The 12,211-nt window shown below is 31.4% G+C and overlaps 1 protein-coding gene across 1 annotated transcript; it reads right to left on the bottom strand.

Annotated features, from left to right (window-relative positions):
* Positions 1-192: 192 nt before the first annotated feature.
* LOC107643254 (sugar transport protein 13) lies at positions 193-5,414 on the bottom strand. The gene is made up of 5 exons (XM_016346848.3): positions 5,179-5,414; positions 3,384-3,709; positions 2,077-2,201; positions 1,286-1,577; positions 193-1,178 (listed from the first exon to the last, which is right to left on the bottom strand). Exons 1-5 carry the CDS (start codon positions 5,312-5,314, stop codon positions 483-485), a joined length of 1,575 nt encoding a protein of 524 aa, XP_016202334.1. The 5' UTR covers positions 5,315-5,414; the 3' UTR covers positions 193-482.
* Between the last annotated feature and the right edge of the window lie 6,797 nt (positions 5,415-12,211).

Below are 12,211 nucleotides of genomic sequence, written 5' to 3'. Positions count from 1 at the left end.
TTGATTTATACATCATCCATCCAGTGGCATCCACTACGCATCATATCCATCCATGTGTTGGTATATCTTTATGTCCAAAAATGCAAGGGAGCAGCAACATTCATTGGCGTAGATACAAAGTATTATAAGAAGCTATTCATTCCATCATAATCACAAAGATGTGGTGAGTAGTGACCTCCATTCACAACATAATTTAAGCAGGAAATCAATTTACTTTAGGAAACAATTTACAATATTTTTTTTCTAAAAAAACAAAGTGTGGGAAGGTGGTAAGAGGAAAATTTGGCATATATGTTTAAATAAATAATATAGCTTGCAAAAGAGGATAATGGCTTATGACTGTGTTCACTACAATGTTGCAGCCCTGCAGGCATAAAGAAAAGAAAAGAAAAGAAAAGAGAAGAGAACTAATATATACTTTCGTAGGAATGGGAACCATTCACTCTAAAAGGCCTACCGAATGAAATGATAAGAGTCATGTCTTACAACTGGGAAGCGGGATCAAAGCCATTATTGGCTGCTGCTATTTTATCATCCTTAACATAGTCATCATCGTCTATGAACCTCTTCCAGAACCAATGCTGCTTCCACACTCTGTTGGTCATCTCTTCAATGGGGACGCCCTTTGTCTCGGGCACAAGCAGGAAGACGAAGCAGGACATGATCAAGACCCAGCCGGAGAAGAACAAGAAGATGCCGAACTTGAAGTGGCAGAGCATAGAGAGGAAGGCCTGCGCAATGACAAAGGTGAAGAGCAAGTTGACGCAAACCGTGACGCTCTGGCCGGCCGAGCGAGTCTCCAATGGGAAGGTCTCGCTGGGGATCAGCCATCCAAGAGGACCCCACGACCACGCAAAGGAGGACACGAAGGTGCACACCATCACAACCACAAAGATGGCAAACCCCTTTGAGAGGTCATCGGAGTGGTCCTTCACCTTGAATCCGAGGATGATAGCTATCACCACCTGGGAGAGGAACATCTGAACACCAGCCTCAAGGAGGAGCATTCGGCGGCCGATTTTGTCCACGGAGTAGATGGAGACAATGGTGGAGAGCACATTGACGGCGCCAGTGATGACAGCAGAGTAGAGGGAGGCATCATTCTTGAATCCCAGGGTGTTGAAGAGCACTGGTGCATAAAACATGATGGCGTTGATGCCTGTGAATTGCTGGAATATCTGTTGGACAATTTCACAAACACATACAAGGCATGCATAAGTTAGTTAGTTAGTTAGTTAGTTAGGAAGTGGTTCAATTGCAATGTGAATGAGGAATGAGAAATGACCTGGAGGGCAATGGAAATCACGATCTGGGGGCGGTTTTTGCGCTTGAGGAGGTTGCGGAAGGGGTGCTTCACCTGCTTCGCAATACGGCTGGCCTCACACAGCTCCAAGAACTCAGCTTCAATGTTGTCGGTGCCGCGAATCTTTCTCAGCACGGCTTTTCCGTCATCCAACCGCCCACGCTCGATGAGGCTGTTGGGAGTGTCCACCACCAGTATGGCCCCCACCGTCAGCAGAAGTGCTGGGATCCCCGCCAGTCCAAGAGACAGCCTCCATCCCCATCCCCCTTTGATCCTGCGTGTCACTCATTCCGATCAATATCAATATGTTAAGAATCTATGGGCCTCCACATTGGGCCCTTTTTTTTACATGAAAAGTAAGTTCTGGGGTGGGCCTGTTTAATGAATTCCAAAAAAAAAAGTTGATACATGTCGCGTACTAGAGAGTGAAGGCATGTGGTAGAGTTTGGGAGGGAGATCACAACTCACAAGTCAAGGCATGACAACTATTTAGATTTCAACATTATCTCTTAGATACGCTAATCAGCAATTTTGACCGCCATCACCCATACCTTAATTTCATTTTTGGACCATTATGCTAACTTGTACTACTATTCATGAAAACATTATCGTGAATGATGTCAAAACTTTGGAAATTAAACTAGCTAGTTAGACTACTCTTCTGACTTATATATTATGATGAGTTGTTGTTTTCTATAACACATACGTCATCTCATTCAATTCGTTTTACTTCTTATAAATTACTATGCCAATTGCCATGAGTAAACACTTACTTGTTGGTGCCATAGTTGACAAGGTTAGCAAAGAGAATGCCAATCGTAACGTTGAGTTGAAACAGTATGTTCAATGCTCCACGAATTCTTGGAGGTGCGATCTCAGAAAGAAACACTGGCACCGCCTGTCATCAATCAGATTCAAAACACAAACCAGTCAACACACTCCGATATACAATTGAGGGATATTCAATTCTTCTAAGTTTACGGCCAGTGATTTTAATTTATTTATTTTTAGTAGTAATTATATAGACCAAAGTACTTTAGTTCTATTCTTTGTTTATACGTAAGGAATCAAAACTTAAGTCCAAGAAACGACGCAACGATGCAGAAAATATAGAAAAGGAATTTGTAAACCGTAAAAGATACTGCATATGCACTTGATAATAAAGCCTCTGTTCAAAAGCAAAAGGCTAAAGACTTTTCAATATTCTAATACAGAAAATTACTTTAAAAAAATGTATATAGTGTGGTAGATTCAAAGAAACTGAGTTGGGGTTGGGTCTTTAATTTCTTTGTCAAAAGGGACACCTAGTACTCATCATCATAAAGTAGGAATTTTTCCATAAACTATTAGAATGAAAGGGGCCCCCCAAGTGGCATATATGCATAACAAGTTTGGTGGACTGGGGGACTCGAGTTGGATAAACAAGTGAATAATTAAGACTTTTAAGTTTTACTCTCATGTAATTAAATTCCAGTTCAAACTATACACATACACTTGCGTGCATCACATAAAATTCCACATACAATATTTTCTTGGGGACATTCATCTTTGTTCCCTCTATGACACTACCCTTTTAGCTGTAATTCTTAAATTCATTGTAATTTTCATACGTCGTTGGTCTATGTTCCTTGTATATAATATTATGCATACGTTACATGTAGAAACACAAAATTAAAATAAAATTCGTGCTAAATCAATTATTATTTGTCCCTTTGGTAGACAGAGACACGGGAATCTGACATCAACTAATTAAGTTTTAAGCAATTAAATAAGCACGATGACATTTCAGTAATACAGACACTTAATCAGGCACCATCTAACGAACAATATACAGTAATACCTAAATTAATTAATTAATTCCCTTCAGCAAATTATAGAACGGCACTTATTGAGCAAAACAGATACGTACCAGCAATGATTCATCGTTTAATTATTTTCTATTTTGAAAGAATATATAAAAACTATGCATAGTAACCAATGAGTAGCAAATCACGTGAAGAGTAGTTATCGTGGGAATTAAATGTCAACAATGTTACTTTTTGAAATAAATAAACAAGCAATGATAATAAAATGAGATTACCTGGTTAGCAAAACCAACACCGCAACCAAGGAGGAGCCTGCCAACGATGAGCATGGCAAGGTTTTGAGCGGCGGCGTTGAAGGCAACGCCGGCGATGAAGAAGAAACCAGCCATCAACATGGTGAGCCTTCTTCCCAACTGACGAGTGGTGTAAGAGGCAAAGAAGGTGGCGGTGAGGCCAGCAAGGTATAGGGAGGAGGTGAAGAGCTGTAGGCCCTGGTTGTCATATTTGCAGTAATTACTGTCCAACCCTTGCTCTAACACTGTCCTTCTGTATACCGCCGGAAAGAATTTTTTCAAGAATGGGGGCATAGACGTCACTCCACCTGATCATTACATTATTTATTAATTTGAATCCCATATTAATTATACTAATTTAATTTCATGCATAAAAAGTTTTGTTTGAAGGACTATTTCTACTGTTAATATAAAAAAATTTTTATAGTATTTTTCAATTTAATAGATTAAAGATTAATTTATTCTATTTATAAGATAATATTTAAATTTTTACTATTTATTTATGTAATATTAGACCAATTTAAATTTGTTGATTAATATAAAAATAATCAGATACACATGTAAATTAAATTCTAATTATATATACATGTAATAATATTTGATATAGTTGCTCTCAATGATTATTAGTAATATATGGTTGATTAATTATGTAAGGATTTAGTTAACATGTTCTCAAAAATATATATATGATAAAAAAGTTTTTAATATTATTTTTAATGAATATAAAATAAATATATTAAAATTTTAAAATTTTTATAAAAAGATTTTTAATTTATAATTTAATTTAATGTGCTCTAAAACACAAGTTACATTATACAAAAGTTAAATCAATGATAAAGTATCATCAATTATTGAATTCATAGTAATTTAATTGTGTTTGACTGTGGAAATTAAATGTGTACAAAAGCAAACAAACCAAACTTTTAGGTGGCACAGTGGCAGGCATGTTATTAGCACAAGAGAAAATGGAGATATGAGGCATTATAATTAGAAAGTGAATTTGGTCAAGGTAAGCCGTTTTGATCTCACAGGTCACAGCCCACAGGACAAGTGAAGTGAAATTCCAAAAATATCCTTGTCGAAATTGTTTGGTGATCCGGAGGTTAGGTAGTTGAGAAATTTTGGGAACTTATAGCTACCTTATATTAACATGTAAATGTTAATCACTACTCATCAACATAAATCAAAATGACAAAATCAGTTCAACCTCTTTTTGGTCAAATAATTATTAGTTTTTGGAAGAAATTTAAAATGATATTATAAATTGGTTTTTATACATAAATCTCATAAGCTAGCTCTGTTAAACCGTATTCTCCTTATCTTTGATTGATATAATCAACGATATTATTTCGTTATAAAATTATTTGATTCCGAGTAACACATACATATTTAAAAAAAAAAAAACGTTTTCTTGGAAAGAAGGATATTACGCCACTAATTGTGCGCGTAAATTCATCCGAGATCGAGAATAGCATTTTAACCACTTGCAACGACTAAGACACGTTTTTCCGGTTCCTTATTCATCACATAAAAATATGATGAAAGACACGTAAACCAAGACGTAAAGTTTATGAAAGGTTCCTTTTCGTTCTATAACATTGTTCATAAAAAGTTAATACACATACATATATTGAGAAGGAAAATATAATATTAGGTGCGTGTAAGATGGGTTGAACAAATGAGGTTAAGATGTTATGTATATATAGGATTGGAACACACTTAAAAAGGAGTTGAATGTGATGTATGCGAGAGAGAGAGGGAGATCAGTTATTATTACCTGAAACACCGACATCATATCCAAACATAAGGCCTCCGGTGGCAGCCATTATGCATGAGATGATGACTATTGGAGTGATCTTGGCCTCGAAGTCGACGGCGCCTCCGCCGTTGGTGGTGAAACCTCCACCGGCCATGGTTGAAGAAGCTAGCAAAAACTAGTAATACTTGATTGTATGATGAGAGAGAGATTAGGGAAATGGAAAACAAAATAAATGTGAGCGAGTGAAGTGAAGGAGGAGAAGATGTATTTATAAGCGAAGTGGTGAGGATATGTATTATAGTCATGTGGGCCATGGCAACCTCTCTTATCGACCCACGTGGCTTCCTTCTTTTATTTTATCTTTCTTGACGGCAGCTAAGTCAATGCCAATTGCCAAAATTAACAGTATCAAGTGCTTCGAAACGCGGTAAATCTCATTTTTTTCGGCAAAAATCTTTTTAAGAGATAATCGTCTGAGTCATTTATAACAGTATTTTATTTTATTTTATTTTTGTTAAAAAATCCACTTTATTTTGACTACCTATTGCAATTTGTTAATAAATCAAATTGAGATATAATATCTTAAGCTATCTTTTATTTTTGGTAATTAATGGTTTATCTAAAGTTAGTTACTATTTTCTCTTTATTTGTTTCTTTTCTCTTGTCATACAAACCTAACACATAATAGATTTTAGATTCTGTACTATTGAATTGAACCCCGAATACATATTTCTTTTAAAATGGATAAATCATTCACCAAATTGATATAGCTTATGTGTTTTTTTATTAGTTTTAGATTTAGTTTGGTAAAATTTTTATTTTTAAAAATAGTTTATAAAAGTTAATTTTAAAAAAATTATAGTATTTATAATTAATAAATTAAATTAAAAATAATTTTTAATAAATACAAATAATAATAAAGTGCTTTTGATAAAATAGTTTTTAACATTTAAAAATACTATAATAAATATTAATGTAAGAATTAAATTTAGATATTAATTAATGTATAAAGTTATATTGAACTTTTTAATTTTAATAAGTACAAACTATTTTGAAAAGCTCTATTTTAGATATTTTTAAAAGTATTTCTATCTTTTAATAAAGCTACAAGTATAAGTACTTGATTTTTTTATTTATTAAATGTAAAATGAAAAGTGGAAGTATAGGGAAAATTGTGTTTTTAAAAAATATAAGTATTTCTTTAAACAATTTTATCAAACCAAGTTTAAATAATTTTTTTTATTGTTCACGATATTTCCCAACTTAATAGGCATATATAAGGAAATTCCTAAACTGACTACTCAACAAATTCAAGTTGGTTACCAAATCTTAATAGTTGATATGAAATTTTCTGCGTGACTTAAGCCGTTTTTAGTTTCGTGTTTACAATCAAAATAATGATTTATTAAAAGCCTAGACCGAAACGACCAAAATTTGAAAGATTTAGTTAGCTTAGAGCATCTTGGGCAATTAAATAAGCAAAGTATTCAAATATATACTGATTGGCTTGAAAAACAGTAAAAATACAGGATAAATAAAAAGTAAAAAATGGTAAAAAAATTGTATAGAATAACTAATAAAAATATAACCAAACATGAAAGGTAAGAAAAAAAAATTATCACCAAATATTTATGTATGTTTATACTTATTATTTATATTTTTTAGCAAATTAATTACCTACTAAAATAATTAAACTTCTACAATAAAATAATTAAACATAATGAAACATTTTTATAGTATTACAATTTCTATAAGTGTATTATAAAATTAAAATTATTTTATTTTATGTGTGTAATAATCTATTGATCAATAATAAAAATAACTAAAACTTGTTTTGTTTAATATTCATTAATTGTTGTAACAATTAATAAATATTAAATAAGAAAAATTCTGGTTGATTTTGGTTAAAAAATTTTTGTTAGCAAATATTTTTGCTAGGTTGACAAAAAAAATAGCCAAAATTTGTCTTATTTAGCATTAATTAATTATCGTAACAATTAATAAATGCTAATAAGATAAATTATGGTTGTTTTTTGCTGATTTTCTTTGGTTACCAAATATTTTCGTTTTAGTTAATAGAGTTAGATTTATGACGAATTAATTATTGAGTAATAAAAGATAAATAAATTACAAAGTTATCGAGTCATACAAATATCTTTTTTAATGATTTGTGCTTTTAGTTTATTTAATAGTTTAATTAAACCTATATATTATCATTATAGTCGTTTTCGATTTTTGAATAACTAACGAAGAAATTAAAACTGAATCTTTATACCGGAAGTATACTGAAAAATTGGTTTCGTGGAAGTTATGTTTGAATAAAACTCTCAATTCAATAAGTTTGACTCTTATTACAAACCGATGATATCACTATGATATGTGCTGTTCTGTTGCTATAGCATACGTATATCACCTCAGAATAAATTAATTAGTATTAAATCGGTGTGAACATGTGAATCTTACCTACGCAGAAGTAGAACTCAATTATAATTTATATAAGTGATAGTAATTTATTGAACTGATACTAGTTCGTACGTAAAAGTTAGGGGAAGTTACATAACTAAAACAAATGAATTTTGAAATTATACAATTATAACTTTATCAAACTATTATACGTATGTGTTTTTTTTTTTGTATTTTTATGTAAATCGTTATAGATGGTAGCGATTTAGCATTTTTATGTAAACTACAGGAGGGTAGTGCGATTTACAATAGAGAGCGTAAAGACCAAAAATTGCTAAGGTAGTGTTTGGTGGAGAGATAGAAACAAAAAGATTGAAATTGAGAGACAGAGACTAAAAGACAGAGATTGAAATAAATTTTAGTATTCTGTTTGGTGCAAAGTGGGAGACAGAAATTGAAATAAGAATGAAATTCTAATGTAATTTATACAAAGGGTAAAATTGAAATTAATTAATTGAAATGAAGGTAATTTAGATATAAAATGTTATTAAAGTTTCAGTTTCCATCTCTAAAAATTTTAGTCCCCTGTGTTCCTATTTTTTGGAGGTACTGAAATACTTAAATTTTGGGAATAAAAACAGAAATTTTAGTACCAGTCTCTGAACCAACAAACATGATACTAAGTTTCAGTCTCCCAATCTCTGTCTCAGTATCTCAAAACAAACGCTACCTTAAAAGAATGTAGTGGTTTATGCATAAACGACGTGCCAGCTAATCTGCTAGAGAGGTGTAGCAATTTATGTGCAGATGGACTATAAAATCACGATAGCCAAGAGCAAATTTTTCATTTGGTAGAACCACCCTCATTGAGTTTGAGAGAGTTTCATTTGGTATGAGAGAGGGAGGAAGAGGTTGGGAGAGAATTGGGCATATTTGAGATTATATTTAAGTGAGACCATGGCGGACGATAATCAATTGTATCGGCTCAATAGTATTGTCTGAATTGTTAGAAACATCAATAAAAAAATTAGTTTTTTTTTTCCTTTTAACTGTAAAAGCTCTTGCTATTTAAATATATAGATGAAAGTAAACATTTTTATTAGGTAATGTTTATTGAAGTTTTTGTATATTTAAAAGATTGGAGTGATAACACACATCTGTATATGTGTACTTTGATTAAATTATTTTCATACATAATTTATTGAATTAGGGTTTAATGTACTAGTTAGATAAATAATTTTCATAAATTTGTTTATCAATTATTTTTATTGAACTATTTTTTATTAAATTATTGAGATAAAATTTTGTTGATAAATTGTTTTTATACATTAGTTGGATAAGTAAGTTAACTATTTATTAATTAGATTTTTTTTAATTATTTTTTTGTTGTCACGACTTAAAGATTAGTTACATTATAATTATATAATTTTTGCATCGAATTAGGATATTTTTAATAATAATTTATATTCCAGTCTTGTATGTATTAGAATTTAATTAGGGTGTGGTTATTTTTATAATATGTTATAGCTAAGTAGGTATATGTACAGTATTTAGAGACAATAGAATATGTCTCTGTATGAACAGATTATACCTTATTTAAAAAGAATTGGTTTGTTCACCTGGCTAGGATGAACAATCGTTGGTTCTGGTTTGTCTGAAGATGTACACGTTTCACATGCCATTCAGAGAGTGTACTATCATGCTGTAAGATGTGGTGTACCATCTGGAGTTACGTGTTGATAGGAAGGCTATTAGTGGGTACCTCATTGACTTCAAACAATATATGAAAGATGACAGACTAGCTTGAGAGTGGCTTCAAGAATTATTCGGTGAGCTGCCGCCGCCAAATAAAGTTAAGCAGATGACAGTCCAATGCACATGGTTTCATGAGAGGTTTAGAATGCTGCCAGCCGATGCGAGTGATGACACTATTCGCATTTACGCACGTGCATACATCATGTGCTATCCACCCAGCCGTTTGGTGATAAGGGTGCGAACTGGGTCCACAATATCAAACCAATAGTCAAACTCTGCCTCTATCTTCGCATATGCAGCATTCACAAGTAGCCTTTTCACATTCTGTCCCTTAAAACTGAGGGAAAAATTAGCCGCGACATGACGAATGCAGAATGCTTAATATGCATGGGAAGGTAGTCAACCACTATCAATTGCCTCTAGAGCAGCCTTAATGCCATTGTGTCTGTGTTTGCTTATTATATTACCTTCTCTTTAACAATAGTTTTGTCTTTTAGGTTGTGAAAATTTTTTTAAATCTTAATTACAATTAATACACGTATCAATTAAGACATGAATTGAAATTGAAAAAAAAAAAAAAGATAGGTTGAAATTGAATACAAAGAGAATTACTCTACTTTTTATCCAATTTCTTGATACAACAAGAAAGTGACTCTTTAACCTAACTTGTTTACACCATAATTTAGAAATTGAATCGAAGGAACTCACTTAACCTTCTTCTACCAAATTTTCTGATATAACAAGAGAGAGACTTATTCAACCTCATTTGTCAACACCATGGTTTCATCACGAAACTAAAAACACTTTGACACTACTCTAATTACTTTATATGATGACTATAATAGTTTAGGAGGTATTTATATAACCTCTTATTAGTTTAAAACAAACAAAATCATAAGCTCACAAATATAAAACTCAATTTAGTAACTAAATAAACAAATAATACTTGAACTCTTCATATTACGAACATTTGAAGCATGCATCATTCTCCTCTTCAAAAAATATTCATCTTCGAATCTTGTAGTTGAAAAAAATAATAGATGAAAAGAACAAATACAAGAAAGATAATTTCTATTTTTCTTTTTCTTTTCTTTTTGCATTGTATACTTTTTTTATTTTTTTTCAAAAATAATGAAATCAACAAGAACGATAAAAATAATAATGAAACAAAAAAAAGACAAAGATGACAAAAACATAAAGAAGGACATGAGAAATACTAGAACTCTTTTTTTGGGACACAAGAAGAACAAATATAGATTAATAAATATTAATCTAATACTTAAAATCTGATACCAAATGATACGAAATGACAACTAATGATAAACAGGAAGATAAAAATTGAAATAGAAAAAGATGAATTGAACTTAAAAATAAAAAATAGAAAACAAAAAAGATAGGTTGAAATTGAATAGAAAATCATTATACTTTTTATCCAATTTCTTGATACAACAAGAAAAGAGTCTCCTCAATCTAACTTGCCCACACTATAATTTCGGAATTGAATCGAAGAGACTCACTCAATCTTCTATCCAATTCCGTGATACAACAAGAGAGGTATTCACTCAACCTCACTTGTGCATATCATGGTTTCATCATGAAACTAAAAAGAATTTTTCAAATATTTAAATTACTCTATATGATGACTACAATAGTTTAGGATGTATTTATAACCTCTTATTAGGTTAAAATAAAGAAATCCTAATCCCATAAATATAAAGTCCAATTTAGTAATTAAATTGACAAAATTAAAATACATCCAATTAAATTGAAAATTTTAAAATTGTAAACTAATAACTTCTAAATAATACTTGAACTTTTCATATCACGAGCATTTGAAACATGTATCATTCTCCTCCTCTTCAAAAAAGATTCGTCCTCGAATTTTATAATTAAAAAAATAGTGTATGAAAAGGACAAATATAAAGAAGATAATTTCTTTTTTTTTTATTTTTTTGCACCGTATACTTTTTTTATTTTTCTTCTAAATATAAAATCAACCAGAACAACAAAATAATAAGAAAATACTAACAAGAAGAAAAGAATATAAAAAAAAAACGCAAGAGACATTTGACTTTTTTTTAGGACACAAGAAGAAGAAACATAGATTAATAAGGATTCACTTAATACCTGATATCAAATGATAAAGAAGAAAAGAAGATAAACAAAAAGACATGAATTAAAATTGAAATAGAAAAAAAAAAAGCTTAAAATTGAATACAAAGAGAATTACTTTATTTTTTATCCAATTTTTTGATCCAATAAGAAATGACTCCTCAACCTAACTTGTCCACACCATAATTTGGGAATTGAACTGAAGGGACTCACTCAATTTTTTACCTAATTCTCCGATGTAACAAGAGAGAAACCCACTCAACCTCACTGCTTGTTCATACCATAGTTTCATCACGAAACCAAAAAGTATTTTGACACTCCTCTAATTCCTCTATATGACGACTGCAATAATTTAAAAGGTATTTATAATTTTTTACTAGGTTAAAATAAAGAAACCCTAAGCCCACAAATATAAAATCCAACTTGGTAATTAAATGAATAAAATCAAAATACATCAAATTAAATTGAACATTCTAAAAATATAAACTAATAACTTTTAAATAATACTTGAACTATTCATATCACAAATATTTGAAGCACATATCATCATTGTTCTGTTTTCCGTGACAATCCAAGGAAAGACAGCCGCTATAAATGGTGGTGACTTAGCCGCGATTAGGGAGACACAAATTTGGAGTTCTCCACCGCTGATAGTTGCTATTGAAGCACCACATGCTTCTCCCTTTTCTTTCGTGGGAGTCTCGGCCTTAGCTTGCTTTTGGCTTCGTTGTCGATGTCACGACCGCCAAATGCCGCTACTAAAGATCCCATGGTAAGAGCT

The sequence above is a fragment of the Arachis ipaensis genome, chromosome B5, assembly GCF_059453495.1.
Source record: "Arachis ipaensis isolate K30076 ecotype BB chromosome B5, ASM5945349v1, whole genome shotgun sequence".
NCBI classification, from domain to species: domain Eukaryota; kingdom Viridiplantae; phylum Streptophyta; class Magnoliopsida; order Fabales; family Fabaceae; genus Arachis; species Arachis ipaensis.
This window is presented reverse-complemented; position numbering and strand designations above follow the sequence as displayed.